General features: G+C 50.0%; 1 protein-coding gene across 3 annotated transcripts in view; it reads right to left on the bottom strand.

Annotated features, from left to right (window-relative positions):
• The window catches only part of Nav2 (neuron navigator 2), a 402,958-nt gene extending 383,705 nt beyond the window's left edge, over window positions 1-19,253 (bottom strand). For 2 of the 3 annotated variants that reach the window (XM_017796647.2, XM_017796645.2), the window contains exon 1: window positions 18,927-19,253. In XM_017796647.2, coding sequence (XP_017652136.1) covers window positions 18,927-19,184 — 258 coding nt within the window. In that variant the 5' untranslated portion in view covers window positions 19,185-19,253. The remainder of the gene's footprint in view (window positions 1-18,926) is intronic. The other variant, XM_017796641.2, reaches the window with a different exon arrangement.
• Window positions 19,254-19,827: the final 574 nt, after the last annotated feature.

Below are 19,827 nucleotides of genomic sequence, written 5' to 3' on the forward strand. Positions count from 1 at the left end.
CCTGTTAATAACTATCTGAGAATTAAATTAATTGGTTTCCTTATTGCCAAATCACACTAATGTAATTAAGCCCTGACATCGCATTTCTTGATTGCATCTGTCACGGACCTCTCTTGCCAGTTATATCCATATTTCCAGGCTCAGCAGGAGACACACCAGGATTTGCTGGGCACCCGCCACAAGCCTCACACATATGACCATGGTTTACCGCTATCTTGTCTACAGAACAGAGTGGGACGCAGGGGCAGGTTTAATCACATGGCTGTAAACTGACAGATCTGAAATCTAAACCTTGGTTGGGGTGATTGTGACCACTCGCTCTTTCCCTGACTCCTCTTTAGAGCCTGTCTCAAATTCAGCAGTCTACCCCAGCTCAGAAGGCTCCAGAATCCCCTGTAGAGCCCTCAGAAATACACAGGCAGAGACTCTACCTTCTCTGCACGGGAGATGTTTGGACAACTCCACAAGCTGCTGATAGAGAACCACTGGGCATGCTAAGAACATGAGGTTCATAATGAGAACCTAAGTGCTTTGATTCAAACAACAACACACGCTCAGCCTCTCACACTGCCTCTCATGCTGTGGGGCTTCCATGGGCCAAAATAGATTTTCTATAACCTTTGTTCTTAAAGACCATCTGGACACTTGCACATACATGCTGTACACACACATGTATACAAAACACATACATGCACACATATACACATGCATAATTACACAAATAGACATTCATCTATACACACATGCAGGCATACACACACATATGCACTCACACACATGTACACACACGCACACTCCTGGTGTCAGGTTCATCATCTTTCCATCACAGGGCTGCCTTGAGGTCCTTACTCAGGGCCCGGTCTACACTTAAGGGATGCTCAGGTGGTCCCTTATCCAGATTACTTAGCTGGGATTCAGCGAGACAAAGCTAAGGGGTTTAGGGGAGAGGGCAAAAGCACTGCCCAGTCTCTCCCCTTCCTTCCTTCCTCCCACAGACTCGTCAGTGAAGCCAGTCCTCTGTCACCAGGTCATCTTCCTCCACCTGTGGTGGCCCTGCCTGACTGAAACATCATATGCACAAAGTGGGTTAGATGGCATGCACCTCTGTGACGCAGCTTTTAAATATCTCTGATTTGCAGAGAACAAAGTCCAAAGGCTCTGACATTAGCCCTGGATAGTAATTTCACCAAACGGCCCAATTCAAGAGCTCAGCCAATCTGTTCTCTTCTTGCCAACAGGCTTTGCCCAAGTCAATGCCAAGCCTCAGCCCTACTGAAGAAATGCCTCAGCAGGAAACACATTGCATCTCACAGCACCTGCTATGGGAGGGCTTCTCTGGGTGTTAGCGTCACAGAGCCCTTCCCCAGGCTACCCTAGGATGCACCCCACCTCCTTCAGAACCACCTTCTGCAATGCAATTTGGAAATTCAAGAAGAGGAAGAAGGGGCTGGAGAGCTAGCTCAGTGGATAAGAACACTCACTGGCTGCTCTTGCAGAGGACCTGGGTTTGGTTCTCAGCACCCACATGGTGGCTGACAAAAGTTCTAGAATATCCAATGCCCTCTTCTGGCCTCTGCAGGCACAACATGCACATGTGCACTTACACACAGGCAAACACTCGTACACCTAAAATACAAATTAATCTTTGAAAAAAAAAAAGAAAAGATTTTCAAACACCAAGGGTGTGGGGGAGTTGAACTGCATTCAGACTGGGAGGCCTGGCTGCCTTATTTTTGTTGAAGGCTGAGAAAGGAAGTCACAGCCATCAGAGAGAGATGTTCTGGCCTCTGGATCCCTGGCAATGTTATCTGAACCAGCCCCGGCCCAATGGGCAGAGTGAGCTGAGCTCCGATCTCCAATCCCATCACAGGTAGGGGATTTAGGACCAGTGAGCCCACGCTGCCAGGGATTTCAAGAGTATTCTGTAGGGAGGGTTTTTTTCTCTGGAACTTCTAGATGAGCAGAGGACATTAGCACTCATTAAACCTTAGTTGGCCCATTTGTCATCTGAGATCTGAAATTGCAAATTCAGATCAGAAGAGCTGGAATAAGACCCAAGGTTTTGCATTTCTAGAAGGTTCCCAGGTGATCTGCTGCTGATCCACAGACCACACTTTCAATAGGAAGTATTCAAATCACAGTGATCAGATAAAAGGAAAACCTGGAGTCAAGGTGAAATCAGCATTGTTGGTAAAGCCACATCAACACCACACTGCCAGCCTGACTCCTAGTTAAGAATCCGCATCTGGGCTGCCAGCTGGCCTCTATATGACCCGCTAAGGACCAGTATCCCCATTCTTCAGCAGCTTAAGGGATGCCCTGTGAGCTTCCGGGAGAGTCTGGAGAAACAGCACAGGACCAGCCTTGCCTGGGAGTCAGAATGGCATGCTGGTTCAAGCTCGGCCTAAAGTTTTGCACAAGTCCTGCTGTGGTTATTTAGAATTTATCATCTATGTGTCAGGCTTTGTCCTAGGAACAGGGGCCTCTGCTTTGACCAAGACACGGCCCAGGTTTCCATAGAGCTGACTGTCGAACAGAGAAAGACACACACTAAATAAATGCCTAATGTGTGAAGATAACCTGCTCCAGCTCTGGAGAAAAACAAAGCAAAGTGAAGAGCAATCAAAGGATGGATGGAGGTTACTATTCTATACAGCACTGTAAAATGGCTTCTCTGATCAGGTAACATCTGAGCCCATAGACAAGGGGAAGGAATGAGCTGTGGTCAATGTCTGGGGAAGACACTCTAAGCAAAAAGAACAGTAAATACAGAGTTCCTGAGGGTCTCCTCCTTCACGGAGGGGCGAGAGGGCAGGGTCTTGGTGACTCTGTTCTAAGCTTTCTGAGTCGGAAAGACAGGAGCAAGAATCCTTTGAAGGTTTGAGGGAAAGAAGACATGTACGTAAACAGAACGGAAGGTAAAGCCTTCAGTCCACTGTCATAGCTCTAACCACTTTTTTTAATGGTGAAAAAAATCTGTTTAGAATTACTGGACTGCTTAGATGATCCCAATTTTGTTGGCAACATCCAAAGCATCATCATCAGGAGCCACTCGAACATAGACCTTCGTCTCTCTATCAGGTCTGATGGGGGGGTTGACTTTGGCCACATCAGAGTTTCTTCACAACCTGTTTGATCCGGTGCTTGTTGGCCATGATGTCAACAGTGAACACAAGCGTGTTGCTATCTTCTGTCTTCTTCATGCTGACTCAGGAGAACTTGACAGGTGGTCAAGCTTGTTTCGCCTGGGGGTGCGAGGTATCTGGGCTGCCTCTGGAGCCACAGGGTCTTGGGCCACTGGATAGAAGGTGACGTGCGGATCTTCTTTTTGTGGCTCTGGGTGCCTTCCTTGCTTTCGGTGCTATCTTGACCAAAAGCTCCAACCATTTTTTAAAGCTTTTGTTTTATATTTTAAGCTATGTGTGTGCATGGCTGTGTGTGCCTGTGTCTGTGTATATGTCTGTGTCTGTGTGAGCATATGTGCATGTGAGTGCAGAGCCCCAGAGAGGCCAGAAGAGGGCACTTGATCCCTCGGAGCTGGAGTTGAGGCTGCTGTGAGCTGCCCAGCCTGGGTACTGGGAACTGGTGAACGCAGGTCATCTGCAATGAGCCCCACCCCCCCACTTTTTTTTTTAATGTCTTCTATCCCTCTTCTTCAAACTATTCTGAGGAGAAAATTTACCAGTTGTTTTTAAGAAACAAAAATAATCTGTCCCTGTTAAGGGAAAGATATTTTAAAACCACTGAATGGATTTTTCCTTCCCTGGTCTTTTATTGATATGTCTGCTCTCCTTCCAGTTCTAAAATAAGCTCCCCGTCTGCCCTGTGTCCATCCAAAGGCAACATGCTTCGGAGTGTACTGGGCCAGGGCAGAGTCAGGCCGGGGTCACTTGGAAGCCACCAGACCTACAGAACATACCAGGCTAGCCAGGCCAGCCTGGCCTCACCCCTGCCAGCTTCCTCCCAGTGCAGGTGACTGACTGCTCTCAGAAACAGCAGTGGAATGTGGTGACGGTTGGAGTTTTCAAATGACAAATTTCTGAGTAAGTTCCAGTTCTCTGGAATGGAAAACAGCAGCTTCCTGTTACAGAGTGTACCCACGATCCATGCCTGATACATGGGTGTGGACAATTCATATACTTTCAATCTACATCTGCCTAAAAATACAACAAAGCAGGCATATTTTCAGTCAGGTAAACATTTCTAGGGACTAAACTGGTACTGGTTTCTGCTCTGCAATCTAGAGGAAAAGGGGGACCAGTGAGAAGCAGGGACTTCAAAGGGAAAAGCTAACCAGTCTGTCCACCAGGAGTTGGGATGGCTGGGGTTAGTTCGAATGGAAGCACTTAGCCCCCTCCCCCATTTGAGTGGGAGGCCGTGGAGAGGCCCCAGATTACCTGGCAAGTAAGTCTCACCTGGGGTTTCCTAGAGCATCCTAGTAGCTCTGACCCTATGTTGCATGGGTCTCTCTTCCCACCAGACTCAGGCTCAACCATATTCAAGCTCAGTCCCTGGAGAGGGCAGACCGGGTAGGGTAGGGACTCAGGCTCTTCAGGGGTTGCCTGAGCTGTGGCCAGATCCCTCCACTCAGGAAGTGTGTGACCTTGGGCATTCTGGTTACACTCTCCATGCCTCAGCTTACCTATAAACAGGAGCCCGTCAGAAGCACCTAGCTCAGAGGACATGGCTTCATGATGAGGAAGTGAGAAAATCCACACTGAAGACCTGGAAGCATGCCCAGCATAAAATGACCACTCTGAAAGGGGAGTAACCTTATCTACCCCATGCCAGGCATTGCTACAGGCATGAACCCCACACAACCCCTGAAATTCCATATATTCCCTGGGGAAACTGGGCTGTACCTTACCACTTGGTGAGTGTCCTGAATGGCCTAGACTCCACTAGCACCAGGGACATTAGATACATGGTAAATAGAAGGGGAGACAGGATAGTACTCCAGATCTCTGTCACTTCCAGCTTGGGCCTAGGAGGTAGAGGCTGGGTAGAAAGAGGATGAAATGGAATCAAAGCGTTCCGATACTGGCTTTATGTGGTCTTGGTCAAGTTGCTGGCTGATCCTGAACCACACCCATAAAATGCGTGAAATGGGGGCTGGAGAGATGCTCAGCAGTTAAGCATGCAGAGGACCCAGGGTTCTCAGCACCCATACAGTGGCTCACAACCATGTGTAACTCCAGTTCCAGGGGATCCAATGCCCTCTTCTGGCCTCTGCTGGCACTGCACACACACACGGTGCACATATGCACATACATGCTGGAAAAATATTAATATACATAAAATAAAAATAAATCTTTTTAAAAAATAAAAATGCATGAAATGACCAGTCTTATCTACCTGAGAGGCTTAACAGGGATGGTTTGCTACAAGCATCTGGCCAGAGAGGTCAGTAGTCACTATCAGACCATCTGCAAAGAGGTCCTGGTTTTCTGATTCTTTATGCCAAATGCAAAAGCTTCCTACCATGAAAGAGTTAATACTCATTTGAAGTAGTTGGTAGAGGGGAAAATGCCATAGTTTGGGCCTGGTTCCAATGCTTCAAACCATCAGGCCCTCTGGAGCAGAACAAAATCTGTGAATCCAGTCCAAGAGGCAGGAAGCCTAGGTACCAGTTTGCACTCTAGACCGCAGTGCTGGGAACTCAAGGTGAGCTACACACCTCCTGTGACATGGATTTCCTCTCTGTCCCATGAAATTGTGAACAGATGGCCTCAGAGAGCTCCCCAGATTGAGTGTCCCAAGTTTCCATCTTTACAGATCATCAAGCAACTGTCCCAAGTAAGCCTGTTTCTTCCCAGTCTGGCTTGTCACCTAAGTACTGTCTTTGCCTCTGGGTCTTGCCTTCCTAGGCCTCTAGACAGCTATGCACCACAGTCTATGCACCAGAAGGTCTGAGCACTATGGGACACCATACCCCATGCATTTTGGTGCAAATATGTGTCACTCCCAGGTCTGAAAAGAATTGATGTGAATCAGCATGAAATGGGGACGGTGTGCGGGGTGTGCAGAGCCACAGCCAGCAGCACAGGGCAGGAAGACAGGAAGGAGGGTGTGCCAGCTGTGAGGCACATGGGCCCCACTGGCCCACGGCACAGGGTGACCCGCCACAGCAGTGGCCGTAGGAGATGGTACCCAGATTGTACCAAGATATGGACAAGGCCAAACAGGACTCATCCTGTAAATGTGGCACCTCTGGCGACAAGCTGGGACTGGTGGCACCTGGGAGGCCCGGATGAGAAGGAACTGGAGGAAGCCAAGGCCAGCACAGGAGGGAGCAGGCACCAAGCAGAGCCTGAGGTCTGACTGCCTCAAACAGCGCTTCAGTATGGACGCCAGCAAACCAGTGCTGTGGCTGGGGCACAGGCTTGGGTCAGAGTCCTACCACTATACTGACCACCTGTATAACCTGCAAAAGTCTGCAAAAGTCCCCAAAACTGTTTAAGACAAGTGTCTTCACTGACTCCTCTTTCTTCTGTTTGGTATAATAGAATCCATATTTTTATCTGACTGTCAGTGTGAGGATGAAATAAGATTATTACATGCAGGGCTGGAGAGATGGCTCAGCAGTTAAGAGCACTGGCTGTTCTTGCAGAGGACCCAGGTTCAGTTCCCAGCACCCACATGGCAGCTAACCACCATCTGTAACTCCAGCTCCAGAAGATCCAAGACCCTCATCTGACCCAGACACAGGCACTGCATGTGTGCGCTTACAAATATGCAGGCAATGCATCCATACAAATAAAATAAAGGTAAATTAAATAAAAAGATTATTACAGTTACAGCTTAGATGTGAGCTTGGCCCCCAGAAGTTCATGGTCAGATGCTCCATCTCCAGATGGTGCAGTGGAAGGTAGGGGATTCTAAGAGATGAGGCCTCAGACCCTTGGGGTACGCCTTCTGAAGGCTGTGCTGGTCTCCTGGAGTCCGTTCTTTTAAGAGCCAGATGGAATGAAAGTCTGAGCCAGATCCCGATCCCATTCTTGCACCATTTGGGAATGCCATCCATAACCTATTTCCAGCATGTTCCACCACTGCTCTTGGTCATGAGGTGACGCGGCTGTAGGGGGAGGAGTGGCAGACTTGAAAGAACCTTTACCACCATGGTGACTGGAACGTCCCCCATATGCTCCATAGATCTGGGCATTTTGTCCCCAGTTGGCTGCTCTGTTTTGGGAGGTCTTGTGAGATGCAGCTTTGCTGGAGGAAACACATCACGGGGGGTGGGCTTCAGAGTTCTTAAACCTGGGTTAACAGCCCTCTCTGCTTCCTGCCTGCGTGAAGGTGTGAGCTCTCCTCTTTCTGCTCCTGCTCCAGTCACCTCAGCTGCCTCCCCACCAAAACCGACTCTAATCCCTTGGGAATCTGGAACCGTAAGCTCAAATAAACTCTTCCTTTTTTAAGTTCCCTTGGTCACTTGGGTCACAGTGTTTTTTATCACAGCAACAGAAAGGTAAGTAATACAATCACACTGCCTGGATCCTTAGCCTCTGCAGTCACCAACTACATGAATCACCTTTCTCTCTGAGCAGCTGCTTCAGGTGTTTAGTTATAGGAATGCAAATGGACCAACACAATACGGAGATAACACATAAGTGGTTGGCAAATCTTCATTTCTGGAAGCTTTGTCCTGAGGATTTTCTTGATGTTCCTCTTTTCCTAAGCAGCTGACAGCCTTCTAAACCCTTGTCAGGTCTTTCTTCCTAGGTGGGGAAGAGGAAGTAGCCTACACCATCACTACTGTACCCTGACAGGGTTTGTCCCCAAAAGCTGACAAACAGTTGTACATCTTGAGTACCACCCTGTGTGGACCAGCCTCCACCTCCACTCAGCCAGGCAGGTGACACGGCACGGCAGAGCCCTGGCAAGGGCCTCACTGGCACACAAGTTGTCCACGCCATGTACCAAAGACTCGGTCAACTCTGTCATGTGACCTTCTCAGCTTGAATCCTGGAAGGGAACTTTGCAGGACCCATGTTTCACAGCTTAACGAACACAGCTTGTTTTGGCTAACTCTGTTGGTAACACACACCCAAGGCAATCAGCTTATCAGAAGAAATTTTTATTTTGGCTCATAGTCTGAAAGGTTCCAGTGGTTTCCAGTTCATGACCATCTGGCCCATTGCTTTTAGACCTGTGGTGGCACATTCTGATGACAGCATGAAATGAAACAAAACCACCCACCTCACAGCCAGAGATCAAAAACAGAGAATGAAGGGGCTGGGGGGCCCCACTACGTCCTTCAGGGGGCATCCCTCAGTGACCTGGAGACCACCCCACCTCCCAAAGACCTCACCTCTGACAGTTCCCATCATTTCCCAACACCACCATTTAATGCTGGCCCTAAAGAAACATTCTAGATACGAACTGGCACAGCTCATGTCTACTTATCCTGTTTTCCTTCTTTTCATCCTTCTTTTCTTCTGTAAAAACGAGGTCAAAACCTACGATGTGCAGATGCTGTGTCATCAAGGATCAAGGCAGACACACCTCTGACCTGCCACATGGGCAGTCACAGGACAAGGCGAGGGGGAGGGTACAGAGCAGGCCAGGGGACCGTGGTGGTAGAAGCAGTAGGCCTCAGGCCAAGGGAGCTGAGCGGGAGACACTGTGCCCAGATCACAGTGGGCACAGAAGGCTTCCTGGAGGTGGGGGCAGTCAGCCTGAGTGTAAACGGGCAAAGCCCGGGGGATTTAGCCACACAGAAGAGGCCAGGGAGAGCGGGGAGAGGGAGAAAAGGAAGCCTCGCTCACAGCCTGACCGTCTCAGAGGGTTGGCTTTGAAAATTCTTTATTTCCAGGACCAGAGAGATGGTAGAAGAGCTTGGCACGCCAGCCCAACACCTGAGTTTGAGCCCTACAACCACAAGGTGGAAGGAGAGAACCAGTTCTCAACCAGCTCCTCTGCCCTTCACATATGCTGTGGCATGCATATGCCATATGCACCCGCACACCACAGGCACAATAAGTAATGAAAAACAAACGTTTTTGAAATGACCTCCAAATACTTCCTTTCGATCAGTCACTTTGGAATAATATTAGATTTTTTTTTAAGACTACTCAGTGAAATTGTGTCTTGTGATTCCCACAAAGCACTAGCAACTGCTCTCGCTCTTCAAGAATGAAGCTGAGATGTTCACAATGCACCAGATGAAGCATCTGAGCCAGGTGAAGCACAGGAGACCAGCTACACACATGGCTCACTCACACATGTGCACACTCCTCCACGTCAGTTCTCACTGTGGGTCATCCACACCAAGGGTCCTGACAACAAACACCACCCAGCCACAGCTTTGTTCCCTAGCATCTCACTTAGAAAATTATCAGAAAACTCTAAATCTCACATGCCTGGCTACCCACAGTCATCAGCTGTGAACACTCTATAACCTTGGCTTTCTCCTTCCTGCAGATATCCTCACCAATTTCCCCCTGAACGATTTGAGAGTGTTGCTGACATCAAGATACCTCTGTGGTGGTTTGAATGAGAATGTCCCCCAAAGGCTCCAAATATTTGGACATTTTGTCCCCAGCTGGTGGTGCTGTTTTGGGAGGTTTTAGGAGGTGTGGCTGTCCTAGACGAAACACATCACTCGGGGAGGGCTTAGAGAGTTCTTAAGGCTTGCTGGATCTCCAGGTGCTCTCTGCTTCCTGTGCCTGCTAGAAGATGCAAGAGTTTAGCTTCTGCGCCTCATCCAGCCACCACTGCCACCATGCCTCCCTGCCATGATGGACTCTTGCCCCTTTGGAACTATAAGCTAAATAAACTCTTCCTTCTTTAAGTTGCTTTGGTCAGTGCTTCTATCACAGCAACAGAAAAATAACGAAAATAACCTCACAACTAAGTATTTCAGAAAAAGGGCACCTTAGATAACCCCGAAGTGGTAACACTGATAGGAAATCTTGATGAACCATCCAGTCCACATCCAAGCATCTCTATTGTCTCCAATGTCCTGTGTAACATGGACAGTTCTGTTTGCCCAGGACTCAGCCAGACAGCTGACATTGGATTTGTTTGTCACAGCTTTCTGGTCAACTTCCTACAAGAGCCCTTCACCTACCTTATACTTATTAAATTTATTTATTTATCTATTGGTTTATTGGTTTTTTGTGACATTGACAGTTTTGGAGAGTCTAGGCCTATGGTCATAAAGAATGGTCTACACCGGGTATGGCGCCACATGCCTGTAATTCCAGCACTCAGGAAGCAGAGGCAGAAGGATCGTGAGTTTGAGACCCACCTGGTCTATGTAACAAGAGCCTATCTCAAACACAAAATCCATAATCAGAACTTATCTGATTGCTTTCTCATACAAACAAGTTGACTTTGAATCAAATTCCCCATTTTCTCTCCTGTCTACCACCAGCCCTGGCCGCCCTGAATGAGCTTTGTGGCCTCAGAAGAGGAAGACTTGGGATATACAACCGGAGGGAATTAACTAATATTGTTAGTCAATTAATAGTTAATATTGGAAGAATATTTTCAATATTTTAAGACTCCAGTCATTGTTTTTAATTTACTTTGCTCTCCAGTCACAGACCCAAGCCCTGCTGTGTGCCCGGCTCCTGAGGAGCGAGCCACACGTCGGTCCTGGCAAGCAGGTGGAAGGAAGATGTCGTGAGCCACTCTGACCATGGGTGGTCAAAAGAGGCAGTGCCAGATGCCTGAATGATGTGGGCCAGACCCTGTACTCAGCATCCTAGCTGAATCCTCAAAGCCAACCAGTAAGCACCGCAAGCTCTGTTTCACACACGAAGGAACACACGAGGTTCAGCAATATCAGGTGCTCTACTGGTGCCCTTGCTGAATCCTCAAAGCCAACCAGTAAGCACCGCAAGCTCCGTTTCACACACGAAGGAACACACGAGGTTCAGCAATATCAGGTGCTCTACTGGAGCCGACATGCCTGGCTCTCTCTGGAAACAGCATCTTTCTCTCAGAATGCTGTGGGATTAAATTCAGGGACACATGTCTGGGCTATGTGTCAGGCCAGTACAGAAGCTGTGCTCATCAGCATCAGTAATGACTACAATCTTTTAAGCCGACATGCCTGGCTCTCTCTGGAAGCAGCATCTTTCTCTCAGAATGCTGTGGGATTAAATTCAGTGACACATGTCTGGGCTATGTGTCAGGCCAGTACAGAAGCTGTGCTCATCAGCATCAGTAATGACTACAATCTTTTTTTTTTTTCTGCGTGTATGTACATGCATGCGTGCTCATGTATGTTTGTGTGTACATGTGTATGTATGTGTGGAGGCCAGAGGCCAACATCAGTATCAACTGCTCTTCACCTTACTTTAAAATTATTTTTTACTCCTTTGACAATTCATATGAGTACTGTATTTACATCACTCTCCCCTGCATCCCTGTCCCCTCCAAGTCCTTCCATATCCTCCTTAACCCCCTGTCAACTTCATGACCTCTTCCTTACTGCTGTATATACATACACACAGATACACACCTAATGTACTGAGTCCATTCAGTGGTACCCATGTGTACATGCATTTATGGCCGATAACCCATTAGGGAGCTTGTCCCTGGAGCAAACGGATTCTCCCTCCCTCAGCATCCATTGATTGCTGTAGCTCTTCATCTAGAGGTGGGACCTTGTGAGAGCCCCCATCCACACTGCCATGTCACCTGCTGTGGCAGATCCTGTTCAGGCAACCATGCTGCTGAAAGTTTCACGAGTACAGCTTCCCTGTCTGGTCTAGAAGACTCTATCTAGCGGCAGGTGATTCTGTGGCTCCTACAATCTCTCTGCCCCCACCTTCTAGTCTGTTCCCTGAGCCTTAGGTGTAGGAGTTACACTGTCTATATTTCAATAATGGCAAGGCATCCTATGGTCACTTATTCTCTGTGGAACTTTGTAGTAGTCTCTGTACCTTACTTTTAAAAAATATTTTATTATTTTTATTTTATGTGTGTGAGTGTATTGCCTGCATGTATGTGAGTGCACCTGTGTCGTGGGAATCAAACCCGGGTCCTCTGTAAGAGCAGTCAGTGCTCTTAACCGCTGAGCCATCTCTCCAGCCCCCCTACCTTACTCTTTAAGATAGGGTTTCTCACTGAACCTGAGCTTGCTATCGCCTAAGCCACCTGACTGGCCAGCAAGCTCTAGGGGATCTTCCTGTCTTCACACACACCCTAAGGGCCACTGAACCTGGCTTTTGTTTTTACATGTGCTCCAGAGGACTAGATGCAAGGACTTTACCATGGAAGCCACCTCCACAGCCCTATTGTAATTATTTTGATTTTGTCACATTGCCATGAAGAATTGATTTTGTTCCAAGGCCCCAGAAGGATCCTGGGAAGTAGGAATTATTTCCACCCCTCATCTTTACCAGCAATATAGGAATGGGCTGTGGGGGAACAACCCAAATTTGCTCATATTATATATGTTATCAGTGGCATATGTGATGCACATGTTAGTATTAAGGGTTCACTTCGAAAGCAGGGCCAAGCATTCTGAGGCTGTGGGGTCACTGTTTGTCAAACACAAGAGAGGGTCTGTTTTCCTTGGGAAAGGGGTCATGAGTCATTCTAGAGTTTTACATGAGTGACCTGGGGCTCCTATGAAAACCTTTGAGCCACTCACTATTGTCCAGTGTGAACGGAAGCACAAAAGCCTGACCAAGTTTTGTTCCCCAAATCACATGGACCATTATGCCCAAGATATTCTATGAACACACTGTACATCTCCTTGAACAATGTGACCACAAGACAGAGTAGCCATTGAAGACTGGTCCTGTGGCTATTGGTCAAACAGCACTAGGCAGCTGGCCAGCCAGCCTGGGGGCACCTTACTGGCCAAACTGGTCACAAGGACTAACTCCCACTAAATCTGTGACAGCTGTGAGGGGAATAGGCTTCCGTTCTGTCCCCAGAACCATAGGCAGCCATTAGGAGGCCCAGGCCATAGGCCTGTGCCACACTGGATCCTCATCCGGGCTGGACCATTAGATAGATTGCGCATCTGCACCCCACCGCCTTGACAGTGCTAGCTGAAAAGGTTCACAAAGGAATCCTTCCCCGGCTTTGGTTGAAACAGCACCCTCGGTTGGGGGGTGTTTCAGAGAGGATGTGCCTGAGACTAAAGTCTAGAGGTTTCTAGGAAGGTCTTTGGTTCTTCAGAATCATTGTTTTTAATTTACTTTGCTCTCCAGTCACAGACCCAAGCCCTGCTGTGTGCCCGGCTCCTGAGGAGCGAGCCACACGTCGGTCCTGGCAAGCAGGTGGAAGGAAGATGTCGTGAGCCACTCTGACCATGGGTGGTCAAAAGAGGCAGTGCCAGATGCCTGAATGATGTGGGCCAGACCCTGTACTCAGCATCCTAGCTGAATCCTCAAAGCCAACCAGTAAGCACCGCAAGCTCTGTTTCACACACGAAGGAACACACGAGGTTCAGCAATATCAGGTGCTCTACTGAGGCCTGAATTTGAATCCAGATCTGCTCTCAATGAAGGCTGAGTTACCACACAGAACTGCTTACAAATGACAATTTGCCCCCACCTTATTCCGCATATGAGGCATGCTCACCACCTCGCATGTCGCACAGCTTCTCATGTCCCAAGTTAAATACTAAAGGTATAAGGAGCACTGCGGACAGCCTGGCACTGAGCAGATGTTCTGCAAATGACCCCTCACTAAGGCCAAGGCTGACACGGAGAAATGAGAATTTCTGACCTTCAGCCAAAAATCTCGCCGGGTGGTTTGGCTTTGCAGGAGATTCACAGAGGTTTGATTAAAATGCCCCTCTCAAGGCTGCAGCCCTCATGTCTTCTAAGCAAATAAAAATGAGTGCAAAGAGGTGGCGCTTCGAATCTTGGTCAAGGAGAGAGTGTGAAAAGTGAGGAGGGGGAGGGCCCGTCATTAAAGCTAGAACTGGAGCTGTAACTCCTCCAGCGTCCTCTTTGATGTGCGTGTGATTATATGTGCACCGTACTTGAAGCTTTTCCATGTGTATATAGCCGTGTGTGTGTGTGTATAGATGTAGAAGTATTTATATGAAGATATATATACACATGGAGGGATCTCTTAAATACGCCCCTGACTCTACCTTTAAAGTGTTTTTAGAGAATTAACCCGTGGGATAAGCAATAACATGTGAATTATAAACATTCTTGCATGTTGGCAGATAACCACGCTACACGTTCCCCTCCAAGAACCAAGAGAAGAAAGAGAACACAAGGGCAGAAAAATGCACTAATCAAATCCATAATCAACTCCGAAGACGGAGCAAGGGGTCTAATCCAAACACAACGTGGCAAAGCTGCAACAGGTTGTACGCTCGGAGCTGCACGCGTCCCAAGGGCCTCACCCACACTCTCTTTTTAAACATCTAAAACACTCACAGAGGATTTCAATCACTTCTAATTATTTTTTTTTAAAGAAATGAGTTGCAGGCTGAACACTAGCTCCTAAAAACAGGAAATATCAAAGTATTATATGAACTGTCTCTTTCCCTGCAACTGCTTCTTAAAAATAGGCCAACCTCTTCCTCAAACAGCTCAGGAGTGCTCCGCATCCAGGGCTGGCCAGAGGTTTGCACACTAATACAGAACGTGTGTCTAAAGCAATTATTTACACATGGTCATAACTGACGTACATGGCACAGAACAGATGTTCTAAACGGTTGTTCTGCAGAGAAGGCCCAGGTATCTCGGTGGAGGGAAGTGGATCAGGAGGACCAGGCTACTACAGAGCGGGGTTCCTTGGAAGGAAGTTGAAAACCAGCTGCAGCTCTGTGGGAGACTCCAGGTGAGGTTGAAGGTTGACAGTAGGACTTCCAGTAAAGCCACCAGCTTGGGGGTCTTTGATAGAGATGAGGCACAGGCACTGGGTGAACGAGAGCTCCCTGGTTACACGGAGTTGCTGGGTAAGAGGATAGGTTGCGAATTCCCTGCTTTGTCCTATAACTACTATTCAAATATTCCGAACCCCATGCTAATAGTAGTAATTGCTATCGCTTCCCAAGGTTCTATTATGAGCCAGATCTTTAGCAGACACTATTTCTCTAGCTTCTCACTACCATCCTGCCCTTCCTCACATCACCATTTAAAATGGAAAACACCCCCTGGGGCTGGAGAGATGGCTCAGCTGTAAGAGCACTGACTGCTCTTGTAGAGGACTGGGGTTCAAATCCTAGCACCCACATGGTGGGTGGCTAACAGTCATCCGTAACTCCAGTTCCAGGGGATCCCATGCCTTCTTTTGACTTCTGCGGGCACTGCATGACATGGCTGCACTTACACAGATGCAGGCAATATACTCATACACATAAAAATGTTTTTAATAGAAAACACCACATCTATACCACACATGAAGCAGCATCCTGTCAGGCCTGTTCTGCACCACTACATGACCTGGCTGATCCTCTTACTATCCTTTCTCCTCCTCATCAGGTACTCCAGCCCATTTCTGAAGCCCAGCCCATCTCCTGCCTCCTCTGTGGGCCTTTGGTCTTCTCCAAGACTTGAGATTCTAGCTTTTCTTTCAGCACCTTGGATCCTCAGCCCCAAGCACTCTTAGTCCTTCCCAAGTCGCCCCCATGGGCACAGTTTAGCCTTCTAACTAGGCTATCCCATCTCCAAGGCGCAGGCTGCCCTGTCTCATTTGTCCTCAGATGTGTGAGCCTGTGAGATGGCCTGACAACAGGTGGGCGTGTCACTGGCCTGGCTGGGCTCCCTGCTCCGCCACCTTGCAGGTCTCACTCGCCAGTGGTGACAGCTGTGGCCTTACAGATCAGCAGCCACTGCAGCTGTCTCTAGTCAGAGTTCAAGCTCTAGTTCTTTCAACTCTGCTCTTCACAAGGTAACTAAACCGGTCTTCACTTCAATTTCCTCACGTGTAAAGTGGGGACAATTACAGGTATCTCATTAGATTGTTATAAGAATCAAACGAGAGCACTTAGAACGATTCCTGGCACCTTGGAAGTGCAGGGCGAGGAGTGGCCTTGCTACTGTTGTCTTAGAACGAGGGGGTAGGGGGGTGGGGGGTACCATACCTGCTCTAAGTGTTCCTGTGAAGTCGAATAATATCATGTGGAAAGAGCCTGGCATATCCGGGACTCCCCAAGTGGCCACCCCCCAACTTCCCATCAAGATGCTTTTGTGCCAGGTAGGACCAGAGGTCTGTAAACACAGGTGAACAGCTTGACACCTTCCCAAGGGCTTCAGAGAACAGCCCCCGCCTTTTCTCACTTCAAGGCTACCAATTTTTTCTCAATGCTCACAACAGCTCTTATGGTAGTTTAGACCCATTTTTACAGATGGGAACACTGAAGCCCAGAGAAGTTATTACAGGACAGACACGGCACCACTTATACCTGCAGTTTTAAAACTTGTGTTATTGTCACAGCACAACCCAGCCAATCTCCTGCCCCAAATCCCCTCAATAAAAGAGAGGCAGAGGCCCCAGGATGTCATTTGACACAGATCATTTCCTGAGTGTCCTCCAATGATAAACACTATGTTTGAGACCTGGAAATTACCAGGTAGCAAGTCAGCCACCGTCCTCAAGCCATAATCGAGGGACTTTTCTAGAAGGAGAATGTGCACCCTCCTGTCAGCATGAGGATACCCTGTTCAAAGAAGGTGAAATCCCTTTGCCAAAGAACCTTTGATGTCAGGGTGGGGCTCTGAGTTCCTGTTACAGAAAACTGTCCATCACATAAAACTGCCCCTGGGAGATCTGGACACTGGAAAGGAGGGGCTAGCTGGGAACCAGGACCCTCCCCTGGAAGGTGGCCAGTTTCCTTAGCCATCCATCCAGAGGGCCCATGGAGGGAGAGAGTGATGGAGGTGGGATGCTGGGGACTGCAGGGTACAGGAGGGATGCACCAGCCCCAGGGAACAGGGCCAGGCCAGGCCCTCAGGGAGATGCCAGAGAGCACTTTTTTTTTTCAGGGGAGAGGGTGATGAATCACTTTCCCAGAGCCTGCCCACTGCAATCCTTCACTGATGCTTGTTACATGAAGGGTCAAATGGGCAAAAGCAGGCACTGAGCCCAGCATCTGCCTTCCCTCTCATTCCTGGGGGCCTCATCATCAGACTCGAGGTTATGTGTCACATTTCTAGTCATTGTTCTCCACCCATGCCGAGAAGGGGAAACCCTTGTAGGAAGACCCTGTCCCTCACTCTAATTTCAGAGTTCTCCTGGACAAGTCCTGTGGCTATGAGAAAAAGAACAGAGCTCCCAGCATAGCAGAGAGGCAGGGCCCGGGAGCACTGGAGGAAATCTTGCCATCCTCCCACACACCATCATTCAGAGCTGTCAGCTTCCAAAAATGTTTAGCAAGTGCAGCATCGAGGGGCATGCTGATAGGACAGCGTGGAAGCTTCCCGAGTGCCTTCTCTGGCTTAGAGTTCCAACAGTCTGTCTCCAGCTAGCTGCCACTCCAGTTACCCCATCAGTAAGGCTAGGAATGTGTTGAGGATTAGCCTCTGATCAGAGAAGGACTTTGAATCAAATTCCCCATTTTCTCTCTCCTCTGTCTACCACCAGCCCTGGCCACCCTGAATGAGCTTTGTGGCCTCAGAAGAGGAAGACTTGGGATATACAACCGGAGGGAATTAACTAATATTGTTAGTCAATTAATAGTTAATATTGGAAGGGCAGGGCCCGGGAGCACTGGAGGAAATCTTGCCATCCTCCCACACACCATCATTCAGAGCTGTCAGCTTCTAAAAATGTTTAGCAAGTGCAGCATCGAGGGGCATGCTGATAGGCCAGTGTGGAAGCTTCCCGAGTGCCTTCTCTGGCTTAGAGTTCCAACAGTCTCTCTCCAGCTAGCTGCCACTCCAGTTGCCCCATCAGTAAGGCTAGGAATGTGTTGAGGATTAGCCTCTGATCAGAGAAGGCTCCAGAAGGTGGAGACCGGTGTCAGCAGAGAAAAGGGGGCCAAAAAGGTCAGCTGGTCTGTTGCCACTTCTCCCACACCAGTCCCACACTACCTCCCCCTCTGGCTTCCCCACCTCTCCCCTCCTGACTGGGACAGTCACATCCGTCAGGTTTGTCTGTCCCCAAAAGTCCCCGCTGAATGGCAGCCAAGAAAATACAGCATGCCTCCCACTGCCTCCTACCAGAAGAGGGGGAAAAGGCAGCAGGGGAGGCAGGAGTCCAAGACAACCTGATTGGCCCTTGAGGATTTCCTTAAAAGAGATTGCATGGCCAGGGCCAGTCACCCAGCCCAGTAGGGTGATGTGGGCTCTGCCGGTAAAGGTACAAGTCACATTCCGCTTCCAGTTATTTGTCCAGCCCACCCCCACCTCCCCAGTCACCAGAGCTTCCAACACCACCAGCACAGACGACCCAGGAAGGAGGGGCTTAGCTTGGGCAGCCATTCTGAGACAGCCAATCGCTACCCCCATCCACAGCGAGCCCAGGCACTAGGAGTCTCCAGCCACCAGTCCTAGCACCTGGCCGACTCCTATCTCCCTGAAGATGGGGCAGGGACATCTTCAACCTAGCAGGTGAACACGTTCACCACTACCACCCGGATCTCACTGCCAGTCCAGGGGGTGTCAGACCATTCCTTAGTAGGGACAGAACCTCTGAGGAACCGGCAGACAGACAGACACGCATCACAGCAGCGGGCACCGTCTCCTTGGGGCCCTCAACACTCAAAACCTGAAATTTCCAATGCTGCACACGTTTTTTCGAGATCACGTCCACAACCCAACCCCAAAGATACCGCAGGCTGTCAGCACCCCCTTGGTTTTGCAGAGCTCCTCAGGAGAACCCTTGGCACTAGGGCCACACCCACTGACCGGTGTACCCCCACATCTGTCAGCGTAGGGGGGATGCTTCCCCTCCCCGACCACATGGCAGCCTTTCCCCCAGGCAGCCGTGCCCCTCCCACGAAGTATCCACCCATCCCCCAGAACAGTGCCCCGGCACACAGTGCGGCTCACCTGGGTATCGAACCCGTTCTCCAGCGAGCCGCTCTTTCGCAGCGGGAGCCCCTCCCCCGCCGGCTCCTGCAGCGCCTGCGATTTCAGGGGGATCTGGCTAGGGTAGGCGCTCTTGCTCACCTCCACCTTATTTCCCAACTTCAGGTAGCAGGGCTGGGGGCCAGTCCGGGCCGGGGGCACGTGCAGGATGGGCGCGGCGCTGTGCACGGGTTTGGGCAGTCCCGACTTCATTTTGGAGGCTACCAGGATGGCCGGCATCTTCTCCCGGGGCTTGGGCTTTCCCAGCACGTCCCTGGCAGCGGCGGCGGAGGCGACCGCTAAAGGCAGCGCGGGCAACAGAGCAGGCGCCGGGCCTCGGCCCGCGAGGCGCCCACCACCAGTGGAAGAAAAGGAAAAAGAAAAAGAAAAAACAACAAAACCCCAAATCCCCGGGTCAGCGAGCCGGCAAATCCTGCGCGCGCGTCTGCGGGCTGAGCGGCGGGTCCCCGGGCTCTGCGGGTCCCACCTGCGCGGGTGTCGCGGCCGGGTCTCACGCCCCTCCCGGGCGGCCTGCTCAGGAGCTCGGGGCGCTCAGCGACCGCTGCCTCTGGCAATGCTCCTCCGGGGCAGGCGAGGCGTGGACGCCCATGTTAACTTGTCACTGCATCTCCGGCGTGGGGAGGACCTTCGCAAAAGACACGGGCCGCGGGGACGCACGCGTGCCGCTCCGGAGGCTGCGGTGCGAACCCGGGAGCGAGCGGCGGAGGACGGAGAGGCGGGCGGCGCGCGGAGCCCGGGTCGTCTGCACCCAGTCGGCCGCCACCCTGCAAGCGCGCCGCAGTGTCCCCCGCGGACGCGCCGAGACGGCCGCAGAAGGTCCGCCGGGGCGTGACAGGCGGGCGCGGCTGCCCGGACGGCCCTC

The sequence above is a fragment of the Nannospalax galili genome, unplaced genomic scaffold, assembly GCF_000622305.1.
Source record: "Nannospalax galili isolate Female #2095 unplaced genomic scaffold, S.galili_v1.0 scaffold310, whole genome shotgun sequence".
Taxonomy (NCBI): Eukaryota; Metazoa; Chordata; class Mammalia; order Rodentia; family Spalacidae; genus Nannospalax; species Nannospalax galili.